The 14,916-nt window shown below is 35.3% G+C and overlaps 1 protein-coding gene across 1 annotated transcript in view; it reads left to right on the top strand.

The window, feature by feature from the left end:
* The window catches only part of PEX13 (peroxisomal biogenesis factor 13), a 35,861-nt gene that overhangs the window by 5,924 nt on the left and 15,021 nt on the right, over positions 1–14,916 (top strand). The window contains exon 2 of the mRNA XM_067704975.1: positions 10,623–11,317. Within this exon, the coding sequence (XP_067561076.1) occupies positions 10,623–11,317 (695 nt within the window). The remainder of the gene's footprint in view (positions 1–10,622; positions 11,318–14,916) is intronic.

Raw genomic sequence — 14,916 nt, 5'->3', positions numbered from 1 at the left:
TAATTGCCTTTGTTGCACTTAGCCTTTATAAAAAGACTTATTGGGATTTTTATTAGAACTTTATATTTTATTGGAACTTTTATGTAAAGATCAAGTAAGCCTTTTCATCCATGAATATTGTGTAAGGTGCAATTGGTGAGATTTTGACATTCTTTTTTGCTTTAAGTAGTGTTTTATAATTGTTTCCATGAAGTCCTTTCCCATCGTTTATAAGATATAAATATTATATCCAGCATAATGTCAGACTCTTAATTTGTTCTGATGGTTTGGTTGAAATTCTTTTGAGTCCTGTGTTGACAATCCTGTCATTTACAAATAAGCCAGCATAAATTGCCAACATCCTTGTATTGTTCCAGACTTTCATTGGAATGCTTCTCAAGTCTCACTATAAATTATGATGTTTGCTTTTTGTTTTTGATAGATATCCTATCAAACTTCTATCTCTCTACCTTGCTCAGATTTTTATTATGAAGGGGTATTAAATTTTATGAATAACTTTTCTGCATCTGTTGGGATAATTATGTGTTTTTATTTTAATATGAAAATGTGGTTTATTGCATCAATTAATTGTCCAATGTTGAATCATCCTTGCGTTTCTGGATGAACTCTGCTAAATTTTGATTTTTTTAAAAAAATACAATGTAGAAATCTAATATTTTAAGATCTTTGCATATATGTTCCTAATTGGAACATATGGTTTGGTATCTGGTTTGGTATCAGAGTTTTGTAGCTACAGAAATTTTTCTGTTGAGTTTAATTTTTATTCCTTTACAGACTATGTTCTCCTTAGCAGCCTTTAAGATTTTCCCTTACCTTGGTCCTCTACAGCTTTATTAGGCTCTGTCTAGGTTCAAATATTCAGATATACATATGTACATGTATATATTTTCCTCCTGCTCAGCAGCTACAATGTTCATGCTCAGTACCCACAGTGTTGAATCCGAGGATTCACATGTGTCTTTAATTCAGGAAAACTCTCACGAATCCTATCTTTAAATATTGTTTGAGCACTATTCTTTCCCATCTCTTCTTCTGGAACTACTATTAAACATATCAGGAATAGTTCTGCTCCAAGTAACAATATCTGACTTTCTGTGCTTTCAACTATAGAGGCATTTATTGTTTAGTTGACAAGAAGTCTAGAGATCTGCTAACTCACCATTGTCATCAGGGGACCTACATTTTTCTTGGCTTCCTTTTTGTCTGTCAGCTTTCCGGCATTTTCAGTCATCTCTGTCTTACTCTTGCTCCTTCGAAAGGAATCTCTTTTTTTTTTTTTTTTTTTTCCAGCAGTTATACTTTGTTGGGCTTCAATGTATTTTTCATTATATTATTTTTGGTGGGATTCATAGAGATACTTGAATCTGACTTGATGTCTTTCATTGATTTCAGAAAAGGTTCAACCATTATTTCTTTAAATATCTCTTCTGCCCATCCTCTTTTCATTTCTCTGACCCCAATTACATATATGCTCTATATTTCACTATACACTCCATCTTACACTCATTTCTGTATGTATCCTTTTGTTACTCATGCTTCATTCTGGGTATTTTCTTCTGAACTCTTCTAGTTCACCAGTATTTTTCTTTCAGTGTGTCTAATCTGATAGTAAACGAATCAGTCATTGAGTTCGTAGTTTCAGGTATTTTATTCTTTTAGTTTTAGAATTTCCATTTGGTCCTGCTTTGTAGTTTCTATTCTCTGCTGAAAATCTCAATCTTGCCTTTTTTTCCTTGAATATGTATAGCATAGTTGTTTAAAGTCTCCACCTGATAACTCCATTATCTGGATCCATATGGATCATTTTATATTGGCTAATGTCACTCATTTTTTTTTAACATGTAGTTTTGTCATCATAGAGGCTCAATTATTTTTCAGTGAGAGCTGGGCATTGTATATAGATAATTTAAGGCGATTTGAGGCCTAGGATGGTCTCTTCCTCCAGAGAGTTTTACTTTTGATAGGCACCTTGGGCCACTAGCAATCTAAGATCATTTTAATAATTTCAAATTTGAGCTAACTTGAAATTGTGGTTTTCAGTTTCTCCCAGGGCTAGTCTATTTCTTGTTAACCTTTTTCCCCTTACTCCTAGCATGTGGCTGTTCAAAGTCCCAGTCTGAAGTGTGGGCATTTATCTTGTCCCTCTTTTGGGACTTCTGAATTCTAGTTTTTGTCTCCTTAGCCCAGAGAGTCTATTAAAAGCTCTACTCAACTTCTCATCCTGTCAGCCATCTCTTCTGGAATTGGCCCTCTTCCCTTGAGAAACATCTAAAATGGGCTCTCTAGATTTTCTCCTACTCCTGGATCTTGACTCTAATTCCTCAGTGTCTTGTCTTCTCATGCTTTAAACAGATAATTTTATATTTTTTCTAGCTTTTCTAATTGTTTTCTGTGAAAGAGTTGGTCTGATTACCTAGAATACCATCACTTGAAGTAGAATTCCACAAGTTCCATATTTCTACTCTGTTCCTTAGTGTACAACAACTAATTTTCTTTTTGCCTCATAGTTACAAGATGCCTTGTGGCTGTGGGCATTGTGTATAAGATTTCTAATGAAATTTTTTTCATATTTACATGGTTTTTTTCTATTTTTATTTCACAGATGTTGTTGCTACATTTCTCTCTTTGACTTTTTTAAATCCATTCATTCAATCTCATATTACTCTTGTTCTGCTTATCTCTTTGACCATTTTAAACATATTTAGAATCTTTGATGAGCTATTATATAAAATTAGTTTTTCCTTGAATGACTTTTCATTCTTATTGTTAATTTTTGTTATTTTGGTCTCTTTGTGTTTTTTTTTTCTTCTTGTGTGTAGTATTTTTGATATGTCCATTTTGAGTGGGAATTTTGGGGTTCTGTTGTCTCACTTTTCCTTCTACATTCAGCTCTTTCTATCTAGTAGGCTTCCTGTTGCTTGTACCTCCCTCTCAGCATCCACACTCCATGTAAGAATCTGGTATAAAGTGGCTTAGATTAAGGATATCACAGATTAAGTCACTGAGTCAGTTGTTAACTTGTTTCATTTTCTGAGTTTGAGGCTTTATCAGAGTCTTCCCCCATTCTTAGTTTTGTAACTTTCTAAAAATCCTAAAGTGTTGTCAGCAAATTTTATAATCTCTTTTACCACTGTCAGCAAATTTTTATGAGGCAAGGTGGCACTTCCCAGTCCCCAGCCTCAAGCAATGAACTAGTTTCATTTGAGTGGAGCACTTACCCTCAGAGCTGCTTCATCCAAACCTGAATATACTACACTATTTGGTAGTCTACTGACCCTTTTTAAAGTTTTATTCCTTTTTTTATGATGTAATACAATCTGAGGTAAACAACTTCGCTCATGATTTATGCTTGCCAAAACCTTTAGATGCATACTTAGAGTTTATACTTCCAGTTCATACTTCCAGTTTATACTTCCAGTTTAACTGGAAGTATAGAGGATAGGGGATAGTTAAACAACATTTGGGGGTAACACAAATCCAGAATGTGGGACACTCTAGAAGAAATTGACTGGACTCTTCAAAAAGTCCAGGACATTATTGTTCTGTTTAGATGAGAATAGGGACACAACCAACCAAATGCAATATGTGAGACTTAATTGAATTTTTGTTTCAAAAAAACCTAAAAAGACATTTTGACTTTTACAACTCAATGATAAAAAGATAAATAACCTAATTTTTTAAATGGGCAATGTATGTGAATAGACATTTCTCCAAGGAAGATCTAAAACTGGCCAATAAGCACATGAAAAGATACTCGATATCATTAACCATTAGGGAAATGTAAATCAAACCCACAGTGATGTACCATTTCACACCCACTAGGGTGGCTATAGTAAAAAAGACAGATAATAACAAGTGTTGACAAAATGTAGAGAAATTGAAACCCTCATGCACTGCTGGTGGGAACGTAAAATTATACAGTTGCTTTGGAAAACAATTTGGCAGTTCTTCAAAAGGGTAAACACAGAGTTATGATATGACCCAGCAGTATCATCCCCAAGAAACATGAAAACACATGTTCACACAAAAATTTGTACATAAATGTTCATAGAAGCATTAGTCATAATACCCCAAAAGTGGAAACAACCCAAATGTTTATCAGCTGATGTATGGATAAATATAATATAGTAATAAAAAAGAATGAGGTACTGATACATGCTACAACATAGATGAACCTTTAAAACATTAAGTGAAAGAAGCCAGTCACAAAATACTACATATTGTAAGTTTCATTTACTGTAGATCCTCATTATTTGCGGATTCAGTATTTGCAAACTCTCCTACTCGATGAAATTTATTTGTAACCCTAAAATCAGTACTTGAAGCATTTTCATGATCTTTTCAGACACACATAGAGCAGTGAAAGATCTGAGTCATCTCTCAGCTAAGGGTGAAGAAAAAGCAACATTCTGGCTTGTTTCAGCTCTCATACTGTAAACAGGTGTCCTTTTCAAAATCAGTTAAGTGCCCGCCACGTTTTTCACATTTTTGTTGATGATTTCACTGTCTTTAAATGGCCCCTAAGCATAGTGCTGAAGTGTTCCTAGGAGGCCTTATGGAGAAAATATTAGCATTAGATAAACTTTGTTCAGACATGAGTTGTGGTGCTTTTGGCCATGAATTCATTGTTAATGAGTCAACAATGTAATTAGATAAAGTATCTTTAAACAGAAACATACATAAAAGTATATGTATTGATCAGTAGACAGATGAAAATGTTGTGACCAGAGGCTTGAAGGAACCTAACTCTTTGTTTCCTCCAGGAGCAGTGATTCAGTATTTGCTGATTCATTGTTTGCAGGTTTATAGAGCATAACTATCTCAAATAACAAGAATCGATTATATAGGAAATGTCCAAAGTAGGCAAACCTATAGAGACAGACAGTAGATTAGTGTGATTGCCCAGGATTGGAGGAGGGTAAGAAATGGGGAGTGACTGCTAATAAATATGGGATTTCTATTTGGGATGATGAAAGTGTGCTGAAGTTGCATATGGTGATAGTTGTACAGCTCTGTGAATATATGGAAAACTGTTGCTTTTTACACTTTAAATGGGTGAATTTTATGGTATGTGAATTTTAATTCAATAAAGCTGTTTAGACAAAGATATTTGAGAGTAATGGATATGTTTTGAATATCAATTGGGTAATAGATATGGAATTATTTTTAAAGATGGGAAAACAGTATTATGTTTTTGTATAAAATATCTTTATTCTTAGGAAATGCCTGTGAGGTATTTAGGAGTAATTTTATTAGGTCTACAAGTTAATTTCAAATAGTTCAAGAAGTTTTAAAAGACTAGAGAGTGGTAAAGAGAAAGCAAATGTGGCAAAATGATAACAGTTGTTGAATCTAGATAGAAGGTATGTGGATATTCATTGTACTTTTCTTTCAGTTTTTTTTTTTTCCTGTTTGAAACTTTTCAAGATAAAAAATTGGGTGGGGGAGATTTTGCACACTCAGCAATGAGAATAAATCATTGTTCTTCTAAGTCATAGGCTTCTTTAGCTCTCATTATGCTTGTTGTAACAGAAAGCAAGACTGTACATGCACACTGAATGCACTTGTGTATGCCGGAAACAGACCGCATTAAAACCAAAGAAGAGTGAATTCCTTGGTGGTCCACTGGTTAGGACTCCTCATGTTCACTGCCGAAGGCCTGGGTTCAGTCCCTGATAGGGAACTGAAATTCAACAAGCTGAGCAGGGCGGCCAAAATTAAAAAAAAACAAAAACACAAGAGTAAGAGGAAAGCTCTTTATTTTTTTATTACCAAATGTTTAAATTTAATTCCCTATAATTTTTTAAGTTACATATTCATCACAATTTATGAAATAATACAAAGATATATAAAGAAAAATCTGTATTAATAGTGTGTGATATATGTGTATTAAATATTTACTAATGAAAGACTCCAGTATAGTGTTTGTATCAGTACCTATTTATATGCTAAGCACTATAGTTAGGTGATGGAGAAACAAGGAAAGCTCCCGTGCCTTTGAGAAGCTTGCCGTTTACAGGAAGAGTCAGATGTATAAATAAATGTAAGATACTGTACAAAATATGGACAAAGAATTATAGGAAGGACTTTTGATGATGGCAGAATAAGTACTTTAGGAAAAAAAAAAACCATTGAGGACAAGTAGAAAGCTAAGCAGAATATAAAACATCTGGAAGGCATTATAGGGCAAAAAAGAGGATAAAGATTTATGGAGCCCAGATTCAGGAAAGTTAAAAATTCACAAAGGTGAGCATTGCCTTTGAAAGCACTTTTCCCATAGAAGCTTCTGCTGATTTCAGAAGAAGCAGCTTAGATAATGAAGCTAGTTGAGTAGAACACTTGACAGACTCTTGAATCATGGTTGGAGTTCAGACGTCCTCCAAGACGAGATACTGATAAATTACCCATACCTAATGTTAGGTACATCTAGATATAAGGGTATAAAAGATACATCTAGATATAAGGGTATAAAAGAAGTAGACAGGCCCTTATAGGAACAGAAGTCCAGCGTCAAATCATCAATTCCTGAAATTAGGGACATCATGAATTGATAGTAGCCTTAGCAGCCTGCCTGAACCAAATTAGAGAATAGTTCAGAAAACAATATCCAGATACATATTACTATATATAAAATAGATAAACAACAAGGACCTATTGTATAGCACAGGGAACTAATGTATAGCACAGGGAACTATATTCAATATCTTGTAATAACCTAAAATAGAAAAGAATATACATATTCACTTTTATGTGTGTGTGTGTGTGTGTGTATATAAATAAATATATCTGAATCACTATGCTGTACCCCTGCAACTAACACAACATTGTAAATCAACTACATTTCAATTTTTTAAAAAAATGAAAAGAAACAATATCCAGAATGAAACACATCTGGAGAAGGAGAACATCATCCAGAATCTCAAATTACTGCTACAATAATAATTGCTGACGCACAGCAAAATCAAATAGCCAGACCCAGGAGGACATTATGTAACATAAATGGCAGCTAAGTTAACATCTGGATAAACAAATTCATAGGGACTCTAGATATTGGAGTTAGCAGAAACTTTAAATTATCTTTAATATGTTGAGGGCAATAAAAGAGAAGATGAAGAATTTTGGCAGAGAATTGGAAACTATTAAAAGAGGAAAGGAATTTCTAGAACAAAAAATACAGTAACCAAAATTGAGAGCTCGTTGGATTTAGAAACAGATTAGACACCATTACATAGAGAATTAGTGACTTAGAGCAGTACTGCTCGAAGTGTGTTCTGTAGCTGCTGAGAGTCTATGGGCTGGCTGCTATTTTTTGAACTATGTAGTAACAGTCCACAACAAGATAGGAAATTTGTGTCAGAATGTAGAACAAATTGACCCTGAGCATACCATTTAGTTCAACTGGCATTTTCTTTTCTTTTCTTTTCTTTTAAATTTTTATTGGAGTATAGTTGTTTACAATGTTGTATTAGTTTCAGGTGTACAGCAAAGTGAATCAGTTATACATATAAATATATCCACTCTTTTTTAGATTCTTTTCCCATATAGGCTATTACAGAGTACTGAATAGAGTTCCCTGTGCTGTACAGTAGGGTCCTTATTAGTTATCTATTTTATATATAGTAGTGTGTATATGTCAATCCCAATCTTCCAGTTTATCTCTCCACCACTCAAGTGGCATTTTCTTTTTTGTTTTTTTTGTTGTTTTTTTTTTTTGCGGTACGTGGGCCTCTCACAGTTGTGGCCTCTCCCGTTGCGGAGCACAGGCTCCGGACGCGCAGGCTCAGTGGCCGTGGCTCACGGGCCTAGCCGCTCCGCGGCATGTGGGATCTTCCCGGACTGGGGCACGAACCCATGTCCCCTGCATCGGCAGGCAGACTCTCAACCACTGCGCCACCAGGGAAGCCCTCAAGTGGCATTTTCTTGATAGCAAAACTTTCTCAGTGAAGAAAGAATTTGTTGATTTACATTATAGTGCAAGTTCCTTATCTTGGAGATTGGCCCCTTGAGTAGCAGTGACCTAAAGAATAGTTGGAGCGCTTCCCTGGTGGCACAGTGGTTAAGAATCCGCCTGCCAATGCAGGGGACACAGGTTCGAACCCTGGTCCAGGAAGATCCCACATGCCACAGAGCAACAGCCCGTGTGCCACAACTACTGAGCCTGCGCTCTAGAGCCCGCGATCCACAACTGCTGAACCCACGTGCCACAACTACTGAAGCCTGCGTGCCTAGAGCCTGTGCTCCACAACAAGAGAAGCCACCTCAATGAGGAGCCCGTGCACTGCGATGAAGAGTAGCCCCCGCTCTCAGCAACTAGAGAAAGCCGCGTGCAGCAATGAAGACCCAACGCAGACAAAAATAAATAAAATTAAAATAAAAAAGAAAAGAATAGTTGGGAAGAAAATATCTAGAAGGAAGTACAAAGAGACAAAAGGACAGGAAAATACAGAAAGGAAGGGAAGAGATTTAGAGGATGAAGCAAGGTATATTTTACAGATAGAAAAGATAAATAGTCCTTTAACACTTGAAGCAGTGCTTCTCAAAATATTTGTGATGGTGGCCAATACTTTTTATAAAATGCAGTAAAAATATCATAGCAGTGTCAAATTACTTAAACACAATCTCGTTTTCTGTACTTACTAGAGATTGGTATAAAATGGTTCATAAAATAGCACTGGTCCACAGACCACATTTTAAGTAGCATGATACTAAAGAAATTAAATTCATTCTTCCCAGTAGGAGAATTCCAAGCCCATATGATTCACTGGTAAACTCTAGAAACCTTTAAGGAAGAAATAATTAACTTTTCTAGAATATAGAAAAGAGTGAAAGGCTCCCCCAACTCTTTTTAAGAGGCCAGTTCAACCTTGATGTCCAAACCTGACAAAGACATTTACAATAAAAGCATATTAGGACAGTCTCATTCATGAACATAGATATAAAAAAATCTTCAATAAAATATTGGCAAACCAAATTCAGAAATATATTGTGGCCTACTTAATTCTACTTCAGGAATGCAGGTTGGCTTTAACATTTGAAAATTAATGTAATTCATCATAGACAGTAAATGAAAAAATTCATATAATCATCTTGATAGGTGCTAAGGAATCGTTTGATAAAATTCAGCATTCATTCTGAATGGTAAAAAAAATTTTATCGAAAAGAAATAGAAAAGGAACTACTAAATCTACAACAAACCTACAACAAACATGATAATTATTGGTGACATCTTGAAAATTTTCCCTTTGAGATTAGAAATGAGACTAGGATACCTTCTATCATCCCTTCCATTCAAGATTGTACTGCAGGTCCTAGATGCAATACCTTAATAATCAAAGCTGTAAGAATTGAAAAAAGGAAGAAATAACCTATCGTTATTTGCATACAATATGACTGCAGATCCTTAAGATTCTAGAAAGTACAAAAGAAGAATCCAAAATAAGGTTGTTAGATATAAGGACCATATTTTTTTAATCAATTATTTCTATATAACAGCAAAAAAGTGAAATATTAGAAAGACACCATTTACAATAGCATCAAAAAAATCAAATATATAGAAATAAATCTAAAGAAAGACCTCACAGTAAACTGTAAAACATTGAGACTCAGTGATTATTTTATTTTTTTAATTAATTAATTAATTTTTGGCTGTGTTAGGTCGATTGCTGCACATAGGCTTTCTCTAGTTGCATGAGCAGGGGCTATTCTTTGTTGCATTGTGCACGCAGGCTTCTCACTGATGTGGCTTCTCATTACAGAGCATAAACTCTAGGTATGCGGGCTTCAGTAGTTGTGGTGCATGGGCTCAGTAGTTGTGGCTTGCGGCCTCTAGAGCGCAGGCTCAGTAGTTGTGGCTCACAGGCTTAGTTGCTCTGTGGCATGCAGGATCTTCCCGAACCAGGGCACGAACCCCTGTCCCCTGCATTGGCAGGTGGATTCTTAACCACTTCACCACCAGGGAAGTCCCTCAGTGGTTATTTTAAAAAAACATTATTAAGAAAAATCTTTAAAAGACATAAGTAAATGGAGGATATGTTATATTGAGTTGAAACTCTCAATATAATGGAGATGTCGACTACCTCAAATTAATCTACGAATTTAATGTAATCCCAAACCAGAATCTCAATAGGGCTTTTGTGGGGAGAACAGTGTAGAACTTCAAACTCTGATTCTAAAATATATATGGATATTCAAAGGGTCAAATAGCCAAGACACTCTTGAAGATGAAGAATAGTGTAGGAAGATTTGTCTTATTGGATATTAAGGCCTATTATAAAACTATAGTAATTAAGATAGTGCCATTTAGGTGTAAGGATGGACAGATAACGAGTTATAACTAACCCTGAGGAAATGGACATGTGTCTTAAAAAGAAACCAAAGGTTGAAGATACTACTAATAATGCAGCATAAGTAAACAAGAATATAGAGTTCAGTCAGCTATTTTATCTTATCCATTTTGTCTTAACACAGATTCTAAGCATCTGGATATTAGAGACTATTCCTTACTTTAAGACATCTTTAGTAGGATCTGTCATAACACTAGGTATATACAAAGTGTTTAATAGTTACTTTGAATGAATTTATTGTGTGCTTAAGTTACAACTTTGAATCCTTTTTGGTTTTAGATCTGCTGATTTGGGTCCTACTTTATTGACAAGACCTGGACAACCAACACTTACCAGAGTGCCACCGCCTATTCTTCCAAGGCCATCCCAGCAGACAGGGAGCAGTAATGTGAACACTTTCAGACCTGCTTACAGTTCATTTTCTTCTGGATATGGTGCCTATGGAAATTCATTTTATGGAAGCTATAGCCCTTATAGTTATGGGTATAATGGGTTGGGCTATAACCGCCTTCGTATAGATGATCTTCCACCTAGTAGATTTGTTCAGCAAGCTGAAGAAAGCAGCAGAGGTGCATTTCAGTCCATTGAAAGTATTGTGCATGCATTTGCCTCTGTCAGCATGATGATGGATGCTACCTTTTCAGCTGTCTATAACAGTTTCAGGGCTGTATTGGATGTAGCAAACCACTTTTCCCGATTAAAAATACACTTCACAAAAGTATTTTCAGCTTTTGCATTAGTTAGGACTATAAGGTATCTTTACAGACGGTTACAGTGGATGATAGGTTTAAGAAGAGACTCTGAGAATGAGGACCTGTGGGCAGAAAGTGAAGGAACTGTGGCTTGCCTTGGTGCTGAGGACAGAGCAACTAACTCAGCAAAATCTTGGCCAATATTCTTGTTCTTTGCTGTTATCCTTGGTGGTCCTTACCTCATCTGGAAACTGCTGTCTACTCACAGTGACGAAGTAACAGGTAAGAGTAATAAAATGGGTTCAAAAACCATATAACAATCTCAAATTTCAAGAATAGGTTAAATTAGCTTTCTTTATGCATTTGTATTTAATATTTTGATCCAGTTATATTTTCAGTTAAGAACTTCAAAACTGGAAGAGGAACATGTAGCAAAAACAGGCTTCTTGATTTATTCTTTGTTACTTCAGTTTAACAGCACACATTACTTAACTACTGTTCACAAGTCACTGAACTTGATGCTGTGGAAGATACAAAGATAACGTAGGGCATATTCCCTTTATCTTTCTAAAACTTACTGGAAGAGAGGTGGGTGAGACACATAAATAGGTAATTGTAATGAGGCATAAAGAGTGTAAGTAGTACAACAGTTGGGGAGAAACATAAGACTTATTGAGCCTTTTTTTATTATTATTATTATTTTCTTGAATTTTATTTTAATTATTTTTTATACAGCAGGTTCTTATTACTCATCCATTTTATACACATCAGTGTATACATGTCAATCCCAATCTCCCAATCCATCATACCACCACCACCACCACCACCCTCCACTGCTTTACCCCCTTGGTGTCCATACGTCTGTTCTCTACATCTGTGTCTCAATTTCTGTCCTGCAAACTGGTTCATCTGTACCATTTTTCTAGGTTCCACATATATGTGTTAATATACGATATTTGTTTTTCTCTTTTGGACATACTTCACTCTGAATGACAGTCTCTAGATTCATCCACGTCTCTACAAATGACCTAATTTCGTTCCTTTTTATGGCTGAGTAATATTCCATTGCATATATGTACCACATCTTCTTTATCGTTGATGGGCATTTAGGTTGCTTCCATGACCTGGCTATTGTAAATAGCACAGCAATGAACATTAGGGTACATGTTTCTTTTTGAATTATGGTTTTCTCTGGGTATAGACCCATTAGTGAGATTGCTGGGTCATATGGTAATTCTATTTTTACTTTTTTAAAGGAACCTCCATACTGTTCTCCATAGTGGCTGTATCAATTTACATTCCCACCAACAGTGCAAGAGGGTTCCCTTTTCTCCACACCCTCTCCAGCATTTGTTGTTTGTAGATTTTCTGATGATGCCCATTCTAACTGGTGTGAGGTGATACCTCATTGTAGTTTTGATTTGCATTTCTCTAATAATTAGTGTTATTGAGCACCTTTTCATGTGCCTCTTGGCCATCTGTATGTCCTCTTTGGAGAAATGTCTATTTAGGTCTTCTGCCCATTTTTGAATTGGGTTGTTTTTATTTTAATATTGAGTTGCATGAGCTGTTTATATATTTTGGAGATTAATCCTTTGTCCATTGATTCATTTGCAAATATTTTCTCCCATTCTGAGGGTAGTCTTTTCGTCTTGTTTGTAGTTTCCTTTGCTTTGCAAAAGCTTTTAAGTTTCATTTAAGTTTTCATTAAGTTTCATTACGTCCCATTTGTTTATTTTTGTTTTTATTTCCATTACTCTAGGAAGTGTATTAAAAAAGATGTAGCCATGATTTATGTCAAAGAGTGTTCTTCCTATGTTTTCCTCTAAGAGTTTTATAGTGTCTGGTCTTACATTTAGGTCTCTAATCCATTTTGAGTTTATTTTTGTGTATGGTGTTCGGTAGTATTCTAATTTCATTCTTTTACATGTAGCTGTCCACTTTTCCCAGCACCACTTATTGAAGAGACTGTCTTTTCTCCATTGTATATCCTTGCCTCCTTTGTCATAGATTAGTTGACCATAGGTGTATGGGTTTATCTCTGGGCTCTCTATCGTGTTCCGTTGATCTAAATTTCTGTTTTTGTGCCAGTACCATATTGTCTTGATTACTGTAGCTTTGTAGTATAGTCTCAAGTCAGGGAGTCTGATTCCTCGAGCTCCGTTTTTTTCCCTCAAGACTGCTTTGGCTATTCGGGGCTTTTGTGTCTCCATACAAATTTTAAGATTTTTTGTTCTAGTTCTGTAAAAAATGCCATTGGTAATTTGGTAGGGATTGCATTGAATCTGTAGATTGCTTTGGGTAGTATAGTCATTTTCACAATATTGATTCTTCCAATCCAAGAACATTGAATATCTGTCCATCTGTTGGTATCATCTTTAATTTCTTTCAACAGTGTCTTATAGTTTTCTGCATACAGGTCTTTTGTCTCCCTAGGTAGGTTTATTCCTAGGTATTTTATTCTTTTTGTTGCAGTGGTAAATGGGAGTGTTTCCTTAATTTCTCTTTCAGATTTTTCATCATTAGTGTATAGGAATGCAAGAGATTTCTGTGCATTAATTTTGTATCCTGCAACTTTACCAGAATCATTGATTATCTCTAGTAGTTTTCTGGTGGCATCTTTAGGATTCTCTATGTATAGTATCATGTCATCTGCAAACAGTGACAGTTTTACTTCTTCTTTTCCAATTTGTATTCCTTTTCTTTCTTTTTCTTCTCTGATTGCCGTGGCTAGGACTTCCAAAACTATGTTGACTACTAGTAGTGAGAGTGGACATCCTTGTCTTGTTCCTGATCTTAGAGGAAATGCTTTCAGTTTTTCACCATTGAGAATGATGTTTGCTGTGGGTTTGTCATAAATGGCCTTTATTATGTTGAGGTAGGTTCCCTCTATGCCCACTTTCTGGAGAGTTTTTATCATAAATGGTGTTGAATTTTGTCAAAAGCTTTTTCTGCATCTATTGAGATGATCATATGGTTTTTCTTCTTCAATTTGTTAATATGGTGTATCACATTGATTGATTTGCATATATTGAAGAATCCTTGCATTCCTGGGATAAATCCCACTTGATCATGGTGTATGATCCTTTTAATGTATTGTTGCATTCTATTTTGTTGAGGATTTTTGCATCTATATTCATCAGTGTTATTGGTGTATAATTTTCTTTTTTTGTAGTATCTTTGTCTGGTTTTGGTATCAGGGTGATGGTGGCCTCATAGAACGAGTTTGGGAGTGTTCCTTCCTGTGCAGTTTTTTGGAAGAGTTTGAGAAGGATGGGTGTTAGCTCTTCTCTAAATATTTGATAGAATACACCTGTGAAGCCATCTGTCCTGGACTTTTGTTTGTTGGAAGATTTTTAATCACAGTTTCAATTTCATTACTTGTGTTTGGTCTGTTCATATTTTCTATTTCTTCCTGATTCAGTCTTGGAAGGTTATACCTTTCTAAGAATTTGTCCATTTCTTCCAGGTTGTCCATTTTATTGGCATAGAGTTGCTTGTAGTAATCTCTTATAATCCTTGGTATTTCTGCAGTGTCAGTTGTGATTTCTCCTCTTTCATTTCTAATTTTATTGATTTGAGTCCTCTCCCTCTTTTTCTTGATGAGTCTGGCTAATGGTTTATCAATTTTGTTTATCTTCTCAAAGAACCAGCTTTTAGTTTTGTTGATGTTTGCTATTGTTTTCTTTGTTTCTATTTCATTTACTTCTGCTCTGATCTTTATGATTTCTTCCCTTCTGCTAACTTTGGGTTTTGTTTGTTCTTTTTTCTCTAGTTCCTTTAGGTGTAAGTTTAGATTGTTTATTTGAGATTGTTCTTGTTTCTTGAGGTAGGCTTGTATAGCTATAAACTTCCCTCTTAGAACTGCTTTTGCTGCATCC

The sequence above is a fragment of the Pseudorca crassidens genome, chromosome 14, assembly GCF_039906515.1.
Source record: "Pseudorca crassidens isolate mPseCra1 chromosome 14, mPseCra1.hap1, whole genome shotgun sequence".
Classification (NCBI taxonomy): domain Eukaryota; kingdom Metazoa; phylum Chordata; class Mammalia; order Artiodactyla; family Delphinidae; genus Pseudorca; species Pseudorca crassidens.
The sequence above is the reverse complement of the archived record's forward strand: the minus strand, read 5'-3'. Positions and strand labels throughout refer to the sequence as shown.